The sequence below is a fragment of the Vipera ursinii genome (assembly GCF_947247035.1).
Source record: "Vipera ursinii genome assembly, chromosome: 1".
In the NCBI taxonomy this organism is placed as follows: Eukaryota; Metazoa; Chordata; class Lepidosauria; order Squamata; family Viperidae; genus Vipera; species Vipera ursinii.
Window position 1 is genome coordinate 52,048,127 of NC_139512.1, and position 21,423 is coordinate 52,069,549.

General features: G+C 37.5%; 1 protein-coding gene across 1 annotated transcript in view; it reads left to right on the plus strand.

Annotated features, from left to right (window-relative positions):
• The window catches only part of LTBP2 (latent transforming growth factor beta binding protein 2), a gene marked incomplete at its 5' end in the record, with an annotated part of 136,804 nt that overhangs the window by 60,409 nt on the left and 54,972 nt on the right, over positions 1–21,423 (plus strand). The window contains 5 exons of the mRNA XM_083354371.1: positions 3,922–3,996; positions 16,167–16,289; positions 18,195–18,359; positions 19,644–19,877; positions 20,766–20,785. Of these exons, the coding sequence (XP_083210497.1) occupies positions 3,922–3,996; positions 16,167–16,289; positions 18,195–18,359; positions 19,644–19,877; positions 20,766–20,785 (617 nt within the window). The remainder of the gene's footprint in view (positions 1–3,921; positions 3,997–16,166; positions 16,290–18,194; positions 18,360–19,643; positions 19,878–20,765; positions 20,786–21,423) is intronic.

Here is a 21,423-nt window from a genome sequence, read left to right on the forward strand (position 1 = left end):
TTTGTATACTATTTGTTAAAAGGGGGTTTGCTGTAGCATGGGTGGAGTGAGAGCGGTGGAACTGCTTGGGCAAGTAGTAACAAACAATCCCCAAGCAGCCATGTTGGACCTCATCTGATAAATTGATCTCAAGCATATAGCTACTTCAACATGCAGCTTTGTAAATCTGTGCAGTGTTTGTAGGTACTCATTATTCTAATCAATAAATCTGTTCATGCTTCCCTTAGCCCTCAAGCCATATTCTTTCACATGCAGTGGCATTTAGTGATATAAAGTACTTGAAGCATTGTAACAGATATGTAGCCTAGGGTAAAGGTAAAGGTTCCCCCGCACATGCATGCTAGTCATTTCCGACTCTAGGGGCCGGTGCTCATCTCCGTTTCAAAGCCGAAGAGCCAGCGCTTGTCCGAGGACGTCTCCGTGGTCATGTGGCCGGCATGACTAGACGCCAAAGGCGCACGGAATGCTGTTACCTTCCCACCGTAGTGGTCCCTATTTTTCTACTTGCATTTTTACGTGCTTTTGAACTGCTAGGTTGGCAGAAGCTGGGACGAGCCTAATACCTTACATATCAAAAAGTATGGCTAGTAACAAATGTGTTTGCAAACAAATCCTTTTGATTGAGAACTTGACACCCTGAAGGATCCAGAGGAGTGACAGACATTCAAGCAACAACTTAGATTCTTTGAAAATTAGCAGGGAAAAAAATCTTTATACTCAGTTCAGAGTTTGCATAGAGGTACAGTTAATGTATTTCCAGATAATCTGGAGATGAATTCCTAAGAATCTGCCCTAGGAAAATTTAACTGCTCCAAGTTCACCAAAAGAAGGTCTCCCACTTCTTCCTTCATTTTATGACCATCAGTGGCCCTGGCAATTGTATCCAGATGCTCCTGAACAACATGGGAAGAATTTTTGGGACCTGCTGCATGTCCAATGAATGTCCTCAAATTCTCCATTTTTAAGCAAGAGCTCTCCAGGGAACTTTGGTTCTGCCATGTACTGTACCTGTTATGTTGTTCACAAGAGTTTACTAAGCTTCTGGGAATAGTATCAGGAATGGAAAGAATTTTTTTTCCTGTGAAGTTTCTTTAAGTGATTTAGCTTTGGATCTAAATATCTGTGATACAAATATCTTCTATTGCACTGTTTACAAAGAAAGATCCATTGTTTTTTTTCAATAAATGAGAAGCTCAAAAGGATCAACAACTTTGCAAAGGACATACTTTCCGGTCAATAATGTTTTTTATTTTTTTTGTTAATATTTTAACATTTTGATTATCCATTGTGATAAAACATGTCTCCCATTTATGGTTCAGAAAAAAATCTTTATTCTAGGGGCGTACATGCATCTGATCTCCCAATAGTATCACAGGTCTTTTATCTAACAAAAACTGTCAGGACATGCTGTTTGCTTGCAGATGTAACAGAATAACAAGACACTGAATTGATATGGGGGAAACAGAATGTTGTCCAAAAACGTTAGGAGACATCATAGTTTTTGGTCACCTGCAAATCATTGGCACTTAAAACAAATTGAATTCTGACAGTAGACCAAGACATGGAAGATAACATTTTTTTTAGCAAAATCCTCAGGCAATTCTGATACTCCAACTTTCTTCCAAGCACGGATCTTTCAGCTGCCTGTTACTCTAAACTACATTTTCTCTTCCTCGAGAAAATTATAAGCAGACACATACAGAATAAAAATTCTGTAAGCTAATTCTTTTGGCTGCATCAATGAGTTCGGTCACTGGCTATATTTGTCAGAGCATCTGACTTATTTTCCTTAAGTGACTTAGTTCTCCTTCCTAATTCACATCCATGTTGAGAACCACTCCAGCAGATGATTGATTATGTGCCATTAAGTAGAATTTTAACACCCAGGGATTTACTCTGACATGATTTTAGTGGCTTTACTCTGTCTGAACCATCTCTGAGTAATTGATATGTTTATGGAAGGCAATAGTTCCACAGTAATGGTAAAATTTGAATATTGCTCTAGATTAGAAGTGCACAATGGTATGTTCAATGGCAATAAATACCTTAAAATATAAAATTAGTGACACTTTTAATTGATCCATTTGCTCAGTTTCTTTTTTTAAAAAAAACCTGTATAAAGTTGTACAGTACTAATACTTTTGCTTGATAGTTGTTGGAGCTACCATATATATAGCTGCTCCAAATTATATTTGAAGTTCATCCTGACAAAATAAAGCTGGGCACTTTGGTGAGGTAATGTTGAAGGAGAAATGCACTGGCAAATATTTACTCTGTAAATCATTATAGTCATATCTCATTTTCTGGTAGTTGTTCAAGGTAAATATGTAGTGGAATATGCTAAACAATCGTAATGTCAGCCCTGTTAGGTGGACCAGACCAGGAAGGCTAAAACTATTTTTATTGAGGTTGGCTATAATAGCAGACTGTTGTAAGTCTGAGTGTGCTGTACTCCCCCTGCATATCTCAGTGAAATCTCCTTTACTTTCCCAAACATAGTCTGTTTCTAATATATGACTGTTCCTATGTTTGGTTGTAATAATAAGATGATGACAATGATATTGCTTATGATAAATGGTATTGCAGGTATCATGCAATAGTGCCATCTGATGACAGAATATTTACAGTAATAATTGGTGAAGTAGGTGGGAGAAAAGGAGGAATAATGATTTTTCAGGGATATTATAATATAAAGAGTTGATAATGTTTATTTATTTATTTTTATTTATTTAATTCAATTTATATACCGCCCTTTTCCCGAAGGACTCAAGGCGGTTTACAGGGCAAAATTAAAACAATACAATATAAAAATTAAAATAAAATTAAATCAATAGCCCCAAAATTTAAAATTAGAATTTAAAAACCTTAAAACCCCTCAGTCCAGGTCAGCTAACTCAAAAAGCCAGGTTTTTAGGTCCCGGCGAAACGAACGAAGGTTGGGGGCGATCCGGAGTTCCACCGGCAATTGATTCCATAGGGCAGGCACGCCCACAGAGAACGCCCTCCCCCTGGGGATCGCCCGCCGGTATTCCCTGACCAGCGGGACCCTGAGGAGGCCCTCCCTGTGGGAGCGCACAAGACGATGGGAAGTTGATGCTGGCAGCAGGTGCTCCCTGAGATAATCCGGACCCATGCCATTTAGGGCTTTATAGGTCATCACCAGCACCTTGAATCTCCTTGAATCTCACACGGAGGGCAACTGGAAGCCAATGTGATATCAATGCAATGAAATTGCTGCCTGAGTTATAATATCTCAGGAACTAACAAATAAAATCAATCCTGAAAAAAACCACCATGTATACCAAACACAGTACGTTCTGAATAACTTCCATTCATTGAAACCTTCATTATATCTTTTTTCTGGAGCACGTAGTACTGCTTTCCAGTCTAAAAGAAGATTTTTTTTGAAAATCAATGAACAATCCCCTGAATGTCTGGATTAGCAGATTGTGGAGGAAACATTTTTTTTCAGGGGTGGATCAGTCCACTTTGCAGATTTGAAGTGCCTTGAGTACCTAATTACTTGTAAATGATGAAGTGGATTATACACAAATTCTCTGGAATAGAAAGATGCATGTTTATGCATGCCTAGGAGAAAACTAACATAATACAGTGGTAAACGTTGTTAAAATTAGATTGGCTAGAAGATCAATTTGACAGCAGAGCTGTCTGGATTATCTTTGGTCATTCATTCTTTTTTCTGCACACATACCTCACAGGATTGTCACTAGGGCGAGGGTGTAAATTGAGGGGAAGTTTTCATATATCTCTTCTGAGTTCTCCCAGGAAAGGTGAGATGTAAGAACAATATAATACAGCACAACATAACATAATACGATTGAGTATCCCATTAGAAAAAGAAATGAAAAGAGAAATCTGAATGGTCCATCCATGATGCAATTTTACTTTCTCTTCATTTAGCTTACCCGACAGTAGATAATGGACATATTGAATGCCCACAAGGATACAAGAAACTGAATCAGAGTCACTGTCAAGGTAGGCAGCAACTTCTTTCTATTCTCCTTTTATTTAGGTAAAGATAAAAATATCCTCAACTGCAAATAATTACCCATACTTAACCCTGAAGTTCCCTTTTTTGCTGTGCTTTGGAAGTGTGTGTCCATTGCCTTCTTCCTGTTCTTTTCCTTCTTCCCTAGTGTGTATCGCCTTAGAGTTCATACAGTACATACTAACCTATCCTGGTGCCACTTAGCTTTTCCTGCTTGGCAAGACTAGTCAAGTGCTATGACTAGAGGCTTTGCTGAGATAACAATGAAGAATTTGTGCCAAGATTACTGTTACTCTGTTTATATATCTCCTCCACTGTAGTTTCCTTAGTTACAAGAATGGAAATATTTACTATAGTTAAATCAATGTCTTACAATTGATATTTGACAACGTTGAATCTTCCTGCCTTGACATCAATAACTCATTCAGGCATGAAAGCTGGTCTTGGTTTATTGATAAAACTAATGCTGCCTTCCAAGAGTTGCACATTCTTCCAACATTTTGACTGTAAAATATTCATAATGATAAACAAATATCTCTGCAGTTTGATACGTTGTAATTAATAATATAACAACAGGGTGTATTCTAATATTTCTTGTAAATATTTTAAATAAGTGTTGTTTTCTATAACCTAAGGCAAACATTGTTACATTTTTGTTTTGTTTTGCATATATGTATATGTGTATATCTGCCAACCTAGCAGTTCGAAAGCACGTAAGAAGTACAAGTAGAAAAATAGGGACCACTACGGTGGGATGGTAACAGCGTTTCGTGCGCCTTTGGCGTCTAGTCATGCCGGCCACATGACCACGGAGATGTCCTCGGACAAGCGCTGGCTCTTCGGCTTTGAAACGGAGATGAGCACTGGCCCCTAGAGTCGGAAACGACTAGCACGCATGTGCGGGGGAACCTTTACCTTTACCTTATATGTGTAAAAGTAGGAGAAGATTGGAAACTGAGTATTTTTTTAAACATGTTTTACTGGTTTTTCAGTTAAAGTCTACATATTTAGAAAGCATCATGATGACTGGGTAATCAGAGATTCAGTAACAGAGTTTTCAGTACATAATTCAGGTTACATTATCAAAACATCCTTCTCAATTTCCCTTAACATTTCATACAACCAATTTAAAACTAATAAATTTCTAGAAATAGCATGGTCAGTTGAAAAATTTGTCAATTCAATTTCATTGAAATATATCTATGTCCTGTTATTAAAGTTTACCTAATTTTAATTTTAATCATATTATTCAAATTTAGCCTTTAACATCCCAAATAATATTCACAGCCCAAATTTCCCTGATTTCATTACAGCAAAAACTATAGCATTTAGCATGTACACAGTGGCTGAGTAGCTATGTTCTACCTAATAAACATTGTCTGTTTCACATCCTAATACATCACATGTTACTGACAGGACCACAGCCTATGTTTATCAATCTATAACTATTTATACACAACCAGATTCTGTTTTAAATTTTAGCTAATTCTTAATTCTTAAATAGAATAATCAAACCTCTTTTAACATCAAATGTGGGATCTATAAATCAAATTTCCATTATGTCAGTGCACAAATTATAATTTCTAAAATAAGCCTAATAAACACATTCTAGTTCTATCTCATAAACATTTTCTATTTTAGATCCTGATAGATCACTGATTACTTAAAGGATAACCTTTAATGGTTCTTTAAGAACTCACTTTTTAAATCTAACTCTGGCTTTCTTTTTTTGCCAATCAGGTTTCCAGACCAAGGCCTTTGAATTGCCTGATAGGTCTCCCTTCGCTCCAATACATGTTATTTGAATCAAAAGAGGCCATCTAGCTACCAGTGATCCACAAAAACCAAACCATTTGTAATCATTATGTTGTTGCCCTGTTAGTTCTAGTCTCTGTATTTGCTCTAAAAACTTTATCTGCAATTCAGTCTGGATTCCTCTTCTGTCTGGGTTCATCTGCTTTAAGTAAAGAGTCTTATCCAATTTTGTAATTAATGCTTGGCTATCCAGGCTTTCAGGAAACTGTCTTTGTTGATCTTCCATGTCCTCTATGTTAGCATCACTATCTTGCACATAGTATACTTCTAAAGTTATAGGCTCTTTTGATGGAGTCAAAAGTTGAGTATTAAGTTTTCCCATAGTTTGTTGTTGGTCCTTAAGGTTATTTGCCATAGTGATAGTTCCTTGTACTTTTAGAGTTGTCAGTTCTTTGGATAGTTGCTGCTTATATTCCTCTGTCTCAGTAGTAATATCTTCCAATTTTGTTATATTCTGAAGTATAAATTCTTTAGTTGCAGTCTGGGTTTCAGTTTGTGACTTAAGGTTGGCATGTAAATTATTAAATCTGGAGATAGACATCTCAGTGACTCTGTAGATTGTTTCAAGTATGAGGTTATAGTCAAGCGAGGTTTGTGGCTGATCCTTCTCCATTTTGTAATAATTATAAATAGTCCTTGGTGGAGGCTATTTTTAAAACAAAAATCAGTAAGAGTCCACCTCCACAAGTTTAAGCCAAATTCATCTCCAGCTGTTTCAGGTTTTTATCTTAATGCCAAGGTCAGTCCAAAATGTAAGCAAGCTTGTTTGCCAGTAGTATTCACTAGATATCCCCAGAGTACTTCAAATCCTTTTCAGACAGTATCTTTTTATTTATTTCTTTTTTCCCCTTTTTAGACTAATAGGTAGAATAGTCCATTTCTGTAAATATAGGAACTTTGGGCTGAAAGTAGAAAGGCAGTAAGTCCAATAAATCAGTATAATTTAGTAGAAGGCTTTTTCTTTTCTCTCCCAATGTAGACAAAGGCCACTGTTAAGGAGGGTGGGGAAAAAATCCCTTCCCTCTCTCCTCGTAGGGGGAAGCAAATTCGAGAAGCTTTTGGCAGGGAAAGTAGACAATTAGGAAAACAAGAAGGCAATTCTCACACAGTTTTCAAGTGCTTTCAAGTGCTTGGTTGTGCTTTTGGCTTCGGCAGGAAGCGGCTAAATGATGGGCCATGGGAGTGGCTGATCCTTTCTTCTTTGGTTCGGAGAGTAGCTCCAAGCTGATGGGAGGGCCGCCGCCCTTCTACTGCCCACTGGAGAGACCTCTCCCCCATTCATTACCCCTCCAGGGTGACTTTTGACCCCTTTACAGGGGCCACCCAATGAAGAAATTGAGGTGACATGAGGAGCGATTCCCTCATGCATCTGTCTGCACCGAAAATCCGGAACCGAGAACCGGAAAATGAGTATTTAAACAGATTTCAAAGTTGGCACAGGTCTAGTTCTGGTGCAAGGTTATTCCCTAAGATAGGAGCCATTTTGAAGAAACACCACCTCCAAGTGCCTATGGATCTAAATTCAATAGCCCAAGTCAGGAAAAGAATACTAGCTAAGTTTGTTCCATTTGGAGAAGACAGTCCTGCAAGTACAGTACCTAGAAGCCAAGCTATATAGGACTTCAAATGTCAAAAACTTTAAATTATACCTGGAATCCACTGGACGCTTGCAATACAGATATCAGATGGCTAAAGGGGCTCTCACTTGCCAATATGTAGACAGGTGCATTTTGCACCAAGTACTTTTTCTGAGTAGTCCCACATAGAACATATTGCAATAGTTTATCTAAGTGATGAAGAGAGCATGAGGTACCATTGCCATTATGTGGTCAGATCCATTTCAACACCACTATTGGCTAATATTTTCCCATAAGTTAATATATTCAGTGCAGTAGCTATTGTATTTTAATGCAGATGCAGGCAATACCAAGATAACAGGCTGGGGATGAGGGTGTGAAGAATTCCACATGAATTTATTGGAAGTACACTGAATTTGACAACACTGCATTGGTTAGCATGAAATAAATTCTAACTAACTAAACAAAAATCCATTAAGAATATGTCTGAACAGATGCATTACTGAAAAATGATTGCAAGCTTGGAAGTTACTTTTTAAAAGGTGCTTACATTGGGAAAATGTACATTAAAGCAGCCTGTGTCAGAGGGATGTATGTTTTAAATAATCAAAGCAGACTAATTTACTTTTTAAAAAGCAAATTAAATTTATAGTTAATTAAATTAAATGAATAAGCAGACATCTTCATATGTTAGAAGATGGTATGAATGAAAATAATCACAAACTTTCTATGGGCAAAAGAACCTACATGGACAGATTATTATTTGATAAATACAAACAGTAAAATGGATGGGATTTTATATCTTTTTAGTGAGTGTATTTTTATAGCATGAGTGAGGCAAACATTACAATACTAAAAAGCTAATTAGAGGAAACCATACTTTGCTGCACTTACATTTAATTTGTAAAATGTTGTGGTCTAATCTATGCACAGATGGCCATTTTAAAATTCAGAGATGTTTATCAACAAATTTGTTCAAACAACTTTTTGCTCTACTACTGTAAGTATATAAAGCAAGTACTTTGAAAACATAATCTTGAAATATGCCAGTCACAATGTGGCCTGGTACATGTTAATTCAGTAATTATATTTACACTGGCTAAACAATGGAGCTGTACAGGTTTCAAAAATGCTTCGGAATAAATAGTTTGGATCTCACTGAAGTGAGAGCACAGCATCTGGGTTCTTTCAGGCTTTTTGTGAGCCTGAAAAAAGAAACATCTGCTTTTATGGAATTAGTTCATTCAAATTAATGAGACTGTTAGAGTAGAGGTAACCTTTTCTCCAGACTTATTAGATCTGAGAAAAGATTTTAACTTAATTCTCAATTTGAGAAGCAAAAACTGTTTTCATTCCTAGATTTATCAATTACAAATTATTGTTATTAATCCAGTTATGACTAAAGGTATACTGTGAGGTGGTAGCTTCTGTCACTGCTGACAAGACAAATAACTTTTAACCTAGAAAGTATTCTGAACTAAAATAAATCTGAAGCAACAGTTAGACCAGGATTCCTTCAGCACAAATTTATATATTTCAGTTCTTATTTTGTTCAACAAAGAAGCGCATACATTACATGTCCACAGAATCTTTTGTTAAACATTTGTTATAACTGTTCTTTGTAAGATGGTGTTAAGCCAATTTGAAAAGTGGATTGGTTTATTTCAGAATAGAGAAGTAATACAGCTTTGATACAGGATCAATTTATGATGGTGCATGCTGTTAGCCTTCTCCAAATTGATGTTCTTCAAAAGTATTGGGAATACAGTTTCCAGATTCCTCAGCTAGTGTGTCTTTCTATATTGACTATATCAGTGACATGTGTTCTTGCATTGCACTTGCTGTCAGAACAAGGAAATGCCTATTACATGGGAAGGGAGCAATGACCAAAATGGAAATGCTTTATCTTGGATTATTAGCCTAGCATCGGCACATGTCATCCCTGAGTTAGGTAATTTTGTCACAGAACTACCTGTTAAATTTCTTACAATGCTCTGGAAGAATACTGTTGGGGGAATTTTAATGGCAGAAGCAGTCTTTGTTAGGGAAGCCTGCCAGGGTTTATCCATGTTGAAAAGTGGCTTCTGGAAGGCATTTGGCCAACAATCTCCTAACACTTAACAGACAGCCATCCTTGGCTTATTACTAGTAGATTCAGGAAAATATCCAAAGGTAGGTTGACTGTGAAATGGCTAGGATGGGTTGAGTTGGGAAGATTCCAAAATGGATTGAGAACCATATGCAAATTAAATTGAGCACAGGAGTTATTAGCAGGTGTTTAGGAGACTAAAATAGATTCAGACAGAGTAAAAGATGTTTTTGTCAGAGAAGTAAACTAAGATCAACTAAAATATAAGAGGCTCATAGATAATATGAACTTTGTTTTTTTTAATTGAAAAGTTTTAAAATACATTTTAAAAACATAAACTCCCTCCCTCCCCCTCCCTCCCACTTCCCCTCCCCCCTCCCCCCCCAACTTCCCAGAGCTAAATACAGGGTATAAACTTTAACCAACTTAAGCTAAAATATGCTAACCAACTAAAAAAGACACTTTAAATTCTATCGCACTTTAACTCCTCTTAACATAACTAAATAACTAAATAATAATAACTAATTAATAATGCATCATATAATACTAATACTTATTCATATACTAAATGAAACTTTCTAGTCCCATATTTATTCTGAATATAATTGATCCATCTTCTCCATTCCAAAATATATCTCTGTTGCGATTGTTCTTTCAAATATGCTGATAATATGAACTTTGTGTGCATAGGGATATGCACGTATGATTGTAATTTTTTAAACACTCAGAATCTCACTCTATATCTCCAATGTTTTTGTTTACATAACTTTCTGGCAACTTTTAAATAATGTTCTGTCCATGACTGGTAAGATTTAATTGGGATAGTTAGAATGAGCTTTTAAAGAACTTCATTATTGTCAGAATAAAGATATATCACTGAATCAAAGGTTAATATTTTCCTCTGTGTCTTTTGCTAATACAAGGACATTAAGTCACAATTTTAGAATGTGATATAACTGTAATTTTCACGTTTCTTATCTGCAAAAGTACAAATCTTTAGAACTATGTCCTTTAAAATTTAATTCTGCAGATTTGTTTTACATTTCAGCATTTTTATATTAGAAATAGCTTTTAAAATTCTCTGACTTCTTGCCCATAAATCCATTTACCCCACCTAATTAGCTTTGTGTTAGCCCAGACCACATGGAGTAAAAAGGATTTATTTACTTGTTCCATTTTCTTTGCCATCCAGTAGCATCTCATTCCTTAAATCAAAGAAGATACAGTTTTCCCAGGCTGACTCCTAGATAGACAGTTCTCTTCCTGTACCCATCATCCACACTGATAGTCTTTGAAATATTTCCCTCCAATAACAAGTATAATTTTGCAATACTGTGGTATATTTCATTAGTTGTCAACAGAAACCTCAAATATCCAAAAGAATCATTGTATCAGAAGATTGGGTAAAACAAAATTTTGAGAGAAAACAGCCTTAGGAGAGCAGATTAAAGATTGAACTGTATGCCTTGTATGTGAGTCAGATGTTATATTGACAGGATAAAGACTCATAGATTGGGCCAAATATAAATGAGAAATCGGTTCTGAAATAACAGATATAAATATTTTCAGACATTTCTCAATCCAGCTACGTGAAACAAAAGCAAATGCCTTTTTGTAGTTTATCCAAGTCATAAGCCAATTTGTCCTTTTTGGGGGTGTTTTTTATTCTTTTGTTCCTTTTGTCCCCCCAAAAGTACCTTTTTTGTTCTACAGGGAGTAAATCATTTCTTTTCAAGTAGCTGTAGATCTGATGTGCAATTATGCTCATAAGCAGCTTGTATGTTGTTGGCAAACAGGTTATGGATCTGCAGTTTCCAAGCTCATTTTATTTCTGAATTAGGAGTATTCTTCCGATTGTTTGTTCATGTTGTCCATTTTTCATTTTCCGTACTTCCAAAACCCTATCTCTCTGGTCTTCCAATCTCAAGTGTAGCTTTGTCAGTGATTTTAATCAGAAACCATGGCTCATCTGCTACAAGAGCATTCCACCTTTTGACTTCTTCTGATTGCTTTCATACAATTTCCTCAGTTATCCGAATGGATTCTATACAAGTACTTTCACTGCATTTTATTTATTTATTTATTTATTTTTATTTATTTATTTGATTTATATACCGCCCTTCTCCCGAAGGACTCAGGGCGGTGTACAGGGCAATAAAATAAGAATACAGGATACAAGATTTAAAGTTAAATGATTGTGCCCAATGTAGTAAGTTAGTTAAAAACAATGTTAAAACCCCAAACCCATCAGACCAGGCCGGCTTGTTCGAATAGATAAGTTTTTAGATCACGCCGGAAGGAGCGAAGGTCGGGGGCCATCCGTAGTTCAGCCGGTAAGCGGTTCCAAAGGACTGGTGCGCCCACCAAGAACGCTCTCCCCCTGGGGGTCACCAGTCGACATTCTCTGACCGGTGGTACCCTGAGGAGGCCCTCTCTGTGGGAGCGTACAGGACGGAGGGAAGTTGATGCCGGCAGTAGGTGCTCCCGTAGGTAATCCGGACCCATGCTATGTAGGGCTTTATATGTCATCACCAGCACCTTGAATCTCACCCGGAAGGCAACTGGAAGCCAATGCAGCTCACGGAGCAGAGGTGTAACATGGGAGTATCGGGAGACCCCCAAAAGAACTCGTGCGGCTGCATTCTGTACCAGCTGAAGCTTCTGAGTGGTCCTCAAGGGCAGCCCCATGTAGAGATTGCTTGATATATGTTGCATTCTTATTGTGGCTCCTATTGTTTTTCCACAAATGTTTCTAAAATTTAGGGTCTCTTTGTCTTCTTTGTCATTCGGCTTTTTATTATTTGTGCTCAGTCCTATTTTTAAGGGTTTAATATAACTGATACTGATTTACTCTAAACAGCAAATTCTTTTGGAACTAAATTTTCACTTGTCATCTCATTTGATCTTCTCTGAAATAGTCATGACTCTTTCTTTCAATTGTCCTAGAGCTTTTGCAATTCCTTTATTCTCCAGCTTGTACTTCACACACAGATTAGTTTTGATTTTCTTATTTTTCAAGTTTCCTTGCCTCAAATTCTTCAAATTGCTCAAACCTATGCAAATTTTCTTTATCTTTAATTTCAATTGCATTTTCCATTTATGTTCTCCTTTCTCAATAATTTCATTGCTTTATATTTTAAGCTGCAGTTCTTCAGTAGTTACATATACCAGGGCATACATCAACTGATTTGTTTAGGTTTCTTCGTGCAGGAAAGAAGACAAGGCAAGTGAGTTCAGCTAAGCTCATGGTTTATTGCTTGCAGGATCTGAACTGAGAATTGGGCTGCAGCTTGCAGCAATTTATAGCCAGGCCCCTAGGTGGCAGCCAATGGGTTTAAAGCAACCATTGCCGCCTATGGGCAGCCAATAGCAGCACTGGAGACCTGGAGTCTGGGTTGCTGGAGAGCCGTTAGCTGCTCCAGCTTACCACATGATGCTACAATTGAGCCCAATACATTTTTTTAATTTTAATTTTAATTCCATTTATATCCCGCCCTTCTCCGAAGACTCAGGGCGGCTTACAAGCTTAGCAGTAGCCTTCATTCTATGTATATGCCTGCTTATTAGGGCTTTCACACACACCCCAAGCGGCATTTTTACAAAGTCAGCTTATTGCCCCCAACAATCTGGGTCCTCATTTTACCTACCTCGGAAGGATGGAAGGCTGAGTCAACCTTGAGCCTGGTGGGATGCGAACCTGCACTAATTGCAGGCAGCTGGTGTTACTTAAGGAGGCATTAGCCCACTGCTCCACCAAGGCTAATAACACCCTTCCCCTCTTAGATCAGACAAACATCATAGCAATAATTGGCAAACAATATAAATACAAGACTTAACATCATATCAACCTTAGAAAAACATAATACAAGTTACAAGGGTTAACCTCATAGTATCTGAATGAATAGGCTTCATTGGCAATACACTTGACAGTTAACATCATAGTATCTGAATGAATAGGTTTTCATTGACAGCACACTAGACAGTTAACATCATAGCTCCAGTATTGTTCAGTACAGTGACAAGTTACAGAACAGACAACATTACAGTTCCTTTATTTTACAACATAATCAGCAAGGTAAGAAGGAGGCTTGCGTGCCCTTGTGGAATGCCTCGGGTTTCCAGTCACTTTGTGGTCTACCAGCTTACCCAGCGGGCCAGGTAGACCATTGTCCTTTGATGCACCTGAGTCAAAGGAATTGGATGCTCTCTGGCTGGCCTGTCCAGGTTGGGTGGCTTGCCCGGAGGTAGTTTTCTACCTGGGACAAGTAGGAAGGCCATCTGTCTGGGTGCTTGACGTCGAATTCTTCCGACCTTCGGCATTCTGTCTTTGGCTGGTTCCTGTGGGTTTTGATCCTGCTTCCCAAGGCCCAGGGAATGAATCCACTGAGCACATGGTCGCTAGTGTGGCTTGCTAGCCGACCATAGTGGGGGGGGGATGCCTTTTCCTTCCAGGCGTGAGCTGCCTCTCCCCTAGTGGACGTCAGCTCTTTTTTGGAAGCCGGATCCCACCTTTGTCACCAGTGTTATGTAGTGGGTTCTTCGCGTAGGAAAGAAGACGAGGCAAGTGAGTTCAGCTAAGCTCATGGTTTATTGCTTGCAGGATCTGAACTGAGAATTGGGCTGCAGCTTGCAGCAATTTATAGCCAGGCCCCTAGGTGGCAGCAAATGGGTTTAAAGCAACCGTTGCTGCTCCACCTTACCACGTGATGCTACAATTGAGCCCAATACATAACAAGGCTGATGATTCAGTTGAAATAATTTGAACATCTTCATTAATATTTCTCACTGTTTTTTGTTAATTTGATACAATTTTGCAAAATATTCTTTCAGCTTTTTTCATTCAGTCTTTGATATTCCCAGTTAGTTCTTGATTAATCCATAGTGTTTGTAGTTCTTTCGCATCTTCAGTTTCTTCTCATTGTTCTTCATTAATATCAATAGTTTCTTCACCATCTACTGTTTGCTGCTCACTTTGCAAATTGGTATCATTATTGTTAATTCTGAACAGAGCGGTGTGGTGGCCTAGTGGTGAAGATGCTCACCTCCCATTTAGAAGATTGACTTCAATGCTCAGTAGCGGCAGATACTTCTCTACTAGAGTGCAAAGAAAAAAAAATCTGCTGCAAACTCTGTGTGGCATCAGGAAGGGCATCTGGCCAGTAAATGCTCAGCTCCATCCAGTCACCCCGACTCTATCCTTAATTAAGGGATTACAGGGACCTAAAAAGAACTTGTATTTTAAAATTACACAGCTTTGATCCATAATTCTCTGCTTACTAATTTTAAATCTGGATGTCCTTCTTTCCAAAGCTGGTACATTTGCTTTTATATTCATGTTTTGATGGTTTCAGTTGGTAGAAACATTACATAATCGAGTAGTTTTTTTTCCTTTTGACCGAATTCTTTGCATTTGATACCTTCCAGTAGCCCTGGTTGCTTAGTAGAGGGAGCTGAGTCCTGTCACATATTTTTCAGTAAATTCTGAGGAGCTAGAGCAGACATGTCAAACACAAGGCCCGGGGGCCAGATCTGGCCCACGAAGTGGTTTCATGCGGCCCGCGAAGCCATCCTGGAAACAGTGAGGGAACGGCCCCCGCTGCCTTGGCCCTGGCCCAGAGACCCTCCTCCTGCCAGAGACCCCCAGATCTGTCCCATTCCTGCCCAGGCCCCCATAGGCACCCTTGATGAGAACGATGTAGAGCTGGCCATGCCCACCCAGTAGGCCATACGCACTCTAGCCACGCCCACCCAGTAGGCCACACCCACCCGGCCCCTTGAGGGCAACCGCAATGCTGATGCGGCCCTCAATAAAATTGAGTTTGACACCCCTGAGCTAGAGCATCCAATATGAAACTTGTTAATCCAGGTGACAGCCAATCTGCCGTGAAATTTCAGTTATGCATTCTCACCATATTGAATGAGGTTTTCCTCCCCAAACAGGTTTAGCCTAGCTCTTCAGCTAAGACCTGTCTGATATGTTTGCATCTGTTCAGCATAGCCCTTAGCATCTGTAGAGCATGCAGATCCCTCCATCATGATGAGGTACTGTTCCTTTGGAGGTGGGGAATATTATCATCATCATTATCGTTAAAATTTGTATCCCAATTTCCAATTACTTTGGTTGTACAAAAAATATATTTATTCAACCAAGTATTCAAAATAGCATTTTCTAGAATCCTATCCATCTTCTTGTTGAATAAGTTGTATTGTCCAATAAGAAACATATTTGCATATTCTATATTGTTCATTCTTTCTTGCTATCACAAACTTTATTTTAGAGGTTTAGAAGTTTGCGAAATGCTGAAGAGCTAATGGGGATTTTCTTTCCTTTCTGTTGGAAATATTTTAGGTGCTACCTTAGGACATTGGTCAGGTCATATAACTTGTTTATATTAATTAATCTAGATTTTATTTAGATATAAAGAGAAAATATTCTGATAATGAGATCTGTACAACCATGGAAAATATATGTATGGAGATTATAGGTTCTCAGGTTTGGAGATTTTAAGAAAACTTTAAAAAAATATCTTTCATGGATGCTTTCTTTGTTTTTTTTTTCACATTGGAGGGGATTAGGCAAAGTGATCCTTATAGTCCTTACAAGTGTATAATTCTTTAATTCCATGATTTTATGATTATTGAAGTCTGGTTAACTTCATTTGTTCTTATTACATAGATATTAATGAATGTATAATTCAAGGCATATGTAAAAATGCAGAATGCATGAACACCCGAGGCAGCTTCATCTGTACTTGTAAGCCTGGTACTATGCTGGACCCATCACGCAGTCACTGTATTTGTAAGTCTTTAATGGTTTTTCTGTAGATAAACTTTTTAAATTGCTACTGTTTCAAAGTTAAGTCACAATAAATTTAAATGGAATAATAGCAAATGGGTTTAATCCTAAACAATTATACGATAGTAATTATTCTCACTGAATGAGACTACTGAATGAGACCTGTCAAGGTTCAGATTAAAAAGACACATCAAAGAGCACTGCATGATTATTTATTCTAAAAAAGTCTATAATGAGCAGAATGGAGCCTCGGCACTCATGGATGGATGCCAGAATCTGAATTCTCCTCCCCTTGACACACCACATCATACAGAATTTCCCTCCCTTATTTACACATCATGAATCACATTTACCAATTAATTTAACACATGAAGTTTCACTTCCCTTCTGAAGCTGCTATCCCTTATCTTGTCAAAACATCCGGGTTGCATTCCACCCGCGCTTTAGTGATTCAAAACCAAACAGTTAAAACAAAAGGCTGCCTCTTATATTGTCAGTGCAAAAACATGTCAATCTTTGCAGCATTGACAATGCCTTTCCTTGTTCTTTAATAGAGGCTTTCCACTAGCCTAAACAAGTGGTATATCATTCTAAAAACGATTTTGTTTTCCTTCAGTCCTAGTTTATCAGTACCCGATCTCTCTCTGTCACTCTCTGTCTCTTTGTCTCTGTCTCTGTCTCTCATCTCTCATCTATCTATCTATCTATCTATCTATCTATCTATCTATCTATCTATCTATCATCTTATCTCTATCTATCTATCTATCTATCTATCTATCTATCTATCTATCTATCTATCATCTATCTATTGTGTAGATTTGCCTATCTCACAAGAAGTGAATCTGTGACATACCCAATAAACAAAAAACAATTAAAATACAATAAATATTAAAAATAATTAGTAAAATCAAAATATATTTAAAAAGCAAGATATACAAACTATGGGCATGGAGAGAATGAATATATCAATATTGTTGATCTGACTTTGGGGGTGAGGGAGATTGTTACATAAGGAGTTGTCATGGCAGAGAAGGTCTGCTCCTGGGACTCACCAGATATAAGACCGCCATGGTGTTTGGTACTTACAGCATGCCCTCTATGCCAGATTTAATACAATGGCCTGATGTAATGAAGGCAATTTATAAATTTATAACATAGCTATAAAAATCTGTACAGACCTGTATATTGTAGTAATAAAAATGCAATAATATATGAATAATAGGAAATAAGAAACATGAAGTATTATAAAATAGTACTGAGCATCTAAAAAGGGCCACCCATTAAAACTTTATTAAAGTAGATTACATATGAAAATACGGAACATTTTTCAGTCTAAGACAAATTATTCAATAGTTTAGTAATTTAAATGAGCTAAATTTACACTGAAAATGACATTATTTAACACACTGAAAACTTTGCAATGAAGGTTCATTTACAATGAAAAATCTTAGTGATTTGTTAGTTGTTTGCCAGCATCCTAAAGCAGGAGATGTCTAGATTGGCAACTCAAATAGATTAATCTATTCAACTGTTCAGTTTACAGCATGATGAAAATAACATTTTAAATGAATTTTTGTTCAGAATGAATGGCAGCATTAAATTATCTTTCGTTTCTTTGCATTCCCTTTTTGTTTTGGTGAAATACTGTAATTGAGTAGGAACATTAAGACAGGAAAATAAAATTTGTAAACATTAAGAACTTTCTGAATTTGTTTATTCAGACATAAATTCTACTGTTTCCAAAGTGGTTTCATGTATGTGTAGAAAATGCCTTTTTATCTGGAAAAGAACCCCACCGAGTACGGGAAAATTAACTTCAGAGATCACCCTGAATTACAAAGATTCTATGTTTTTATTTGAATTTTCAAAAACCGCTACCTGAAGAAATAATCCATAATTTTGTTTCAGCGGACAAGGCAGTTTCAACAGAACAAGGGTTGTGCTATCGCTCTGTGATAAGAGGAATGTGTACGCTGCCACTTAATCAGTGGATCACCAAACAGATCTGCTGCTGTAGTCGTGTTGGCAAAGGATGGGGGAGAAACTGCGAGATATGCCCATTGTTGGGTTCTGGTAAGACTTGGGCTTTCTTGTTTAACCATATTATTTCTAGTTTTGTCCAAATATGTTAAATCCTGTGATTGCGCTAAATATTTTGATACCCATCATGTTCTCTGCCAAAACTGGGTTTCGGAAGCATTGTACATATAGAAGTTTGGCTTTTTGCCATCCAGAGAAACTTGCCTCAAGTCAATGAGGATATGCAGTATTACATAAAAGGCGTTAGGGCTCCAAAAACCTACTGTAACATGACAAAGTAGGAAAAATAGAGTTATATGACTTCTCAATGTATAGAGTGATGCCCTTCTATATATTTGAGCAGCAAACTCCATTATGAGGAATTATGGGAGATGTAGCTGCACTAGTCTGGTAGCCAACAGAGAGAAAAAGATTGCTACAGGTAGGGCTGTCATTAAACACTACCTTAGAGGAAGAGTTTCCTCTTTCCTGTGGTTCTCTTCATCCTTTTGCAATTTTATTTGTTTGCTTGTTTGTTATTAAATTTTTATGCCACCCATTTCATTGATACAATGACTCTGAGTGGCTTACAATATGACTCCAAGCAGCATAGAAAAGAACAGAATAAGTATTTCTGTGTCGTGATGTTTTCTTGTCTGCTCTCGCTGAAAAACCAGGCATAGTTTCTGTAATGTATTGGGCCTTGTTTTCCTGAGTGTAGCACGTGGGTTTGAATGCTGGAAGGTTGCTTAAGCAAGGAGCTGGATAACGGCTCCCAGCTCCTTAGACAACCCGTCTCCGGAGCTGCCATTGGCTGCCTCTAGGGCAGCAATAGGTTGCTTTAAACCTATTGGCCGCCACCTAGAGGCCAGGGTATAAATAGCTGCATTCGCAGCCCTGTTTCTCAGTTCAGTTCCTATTCTCAATAAAAGCATGTTCCTGCCTGAATGCAATTGCCTCATCTGTTCACTCAAGCAAAGAACCCAGTACACAACAGTTTCTCTTATCAGTTAACATGAAGTTGCATCCAATCCTGCAAACTTTACATTCTTTGTGCTGATGACTTCTACTTTTCAGTTCTGGTTCCAAGTACATATAATCTAAACATGTTCTCCTGCAATGTTTTGATTGCTAGACACCTTTAATAAGAGAAGCTATGCGTCCCCACACATCTTATATCTGTAACTGAAAAAAACCCCCACCACTTTCTACTATTGAATTAGATTATTTGAGATTGTAAATCCCCGCCATTTCATATTCTTTTTGTAGCTTCCGATTTTTTGTATTATTTAAATTAAATCTTGTACTTGGCTACTTTTCTTGGTTTCTTCGACACAGAAACTTTTAAGGAAATCTGCCCAGCAGGCCATGGCTACACTTACGCTAACTCAGACATTCGGATGTCCTTGAGGAAAGCAGAAGTTGATGAGCTCCCCTCACTCAGCCCGGAGGAGCAAAGGGGATACAGTGATCAGAGGTCTAACTGGACAATTGGACAGAAGGAAGTGCAGGAAGTCTTGAATGGTGGTGCTATAGATATGTTTTCCCCAACTGACATACCAGCAAGAAAAGGTAAGCACCACACATTAATTTTTTGGTAACTCCGAGGATGTCACACAATTCAATTTTAATTTTTCAAAATGACTGTATTTCAGGCCCTAATTTCAATGAATAATTTATTTTGAGTTAAGGTCCTTTAATTAATCAAAAATAAATTTTACTTAATTTTTTTTATTTATGATATTCTGGCTCACACTACAATGCATATTTACAAACAGACAGAATATCAGATGATGATGATTATAATGGCACAAAACTGGGAGATGTGACTAATACTTTGGAGGAGAGAGTGGAGATTAAAAAGATCTATTCTGGACTGAACAATGGGAGAAAATGAATAGGAAAAAAATTAACAGGAAGGTATATAAATTTCTGCTTTTGAGTGGGAAAAATAAAAAGTACTCATATAAGATAGGGAAATCTGGCAATACTACAAGAATCTGGAAGTTGTCATCAACAAAATAAATATAGACCAGCTTTATGAATCACTAGCCAAAAGGTAATTCTATCTTGTAGCACATTAATGGAAACAGTAAGTTCAGAACATAGGAAGTAGTTGTTCCATTTGGCCTAGCAAAATTCCAACCTGGAATGCTATGGCCAGTTCTGGTCACTATAGTTCGGAAAGAATTTGATATATTGGAGCAAGTTCAGAGGAGGGCTATCAGAATAGTGAGTTTGGTCCGGAAACCAAGTTCTAAAAGAAGCAATTAAAGAATCTGACTATGTTTAACCTACAGGCAAGATGACTGAGGGGAAATAATAGCATTCTTCAAAAACTGAAAAGTTACATAGAATAGGAAATGGGTTTATTACTACTGGGATAGCAGTTCTCACTTGCAAATATATTTGGCATGCAAAAAACATCCTATATTCTAATAACATTTTATCATTTTACAGCTGAATCCCCAGAAGAACAGGTGAGTTAAAAAATTACTAGTAAGTCTACATTTGGGAGATGATTTATTTATTGTTAGATTTGCTGCTTTCCTTTCATTCAGTAATTCAAGATGGTGCACACAGTGCTCCTACTTTTCTCCATAGTAACAACCTGTGAGATAGATTAAACTAAGAGCAAGTGGTGGGCCAAGGGCAGACTAGAATTTGGGTCCAGTTTATCACTTTAAGCACCATACTATATTGGTTCTCCTGTTTATATGCTGATAATCTGCATAAAGCATGCACTATTTAAAAAATAACCTTACTTATATATATATATTATTATTTATTGAACTTATATACCGCATATATATATATATATATATATATATATATATATATGTTTTCTGAGGTTTTCGCGGGTGCCTGTATGTGGATCCTTGGTTTTTCGGGTTTTTCCCCGCGTAGAATTCTCTGTTGATTCGGTCCAGGAGGAATCTTTTTGTGTGGAGTTCGTTTCTGATTAGGGCCAGTTCAGTTCTTATCAGGATGCGTTTGATGGCTGCAGCCACATACTTCTCCCAGAAGAAGGAAGCAGAAACCACTAGCCTGATGATGACGGATGGGATTTCATCGAAACGTTGCGCCTACACCTTTAGTTCTACGCGGGGAAAAACCC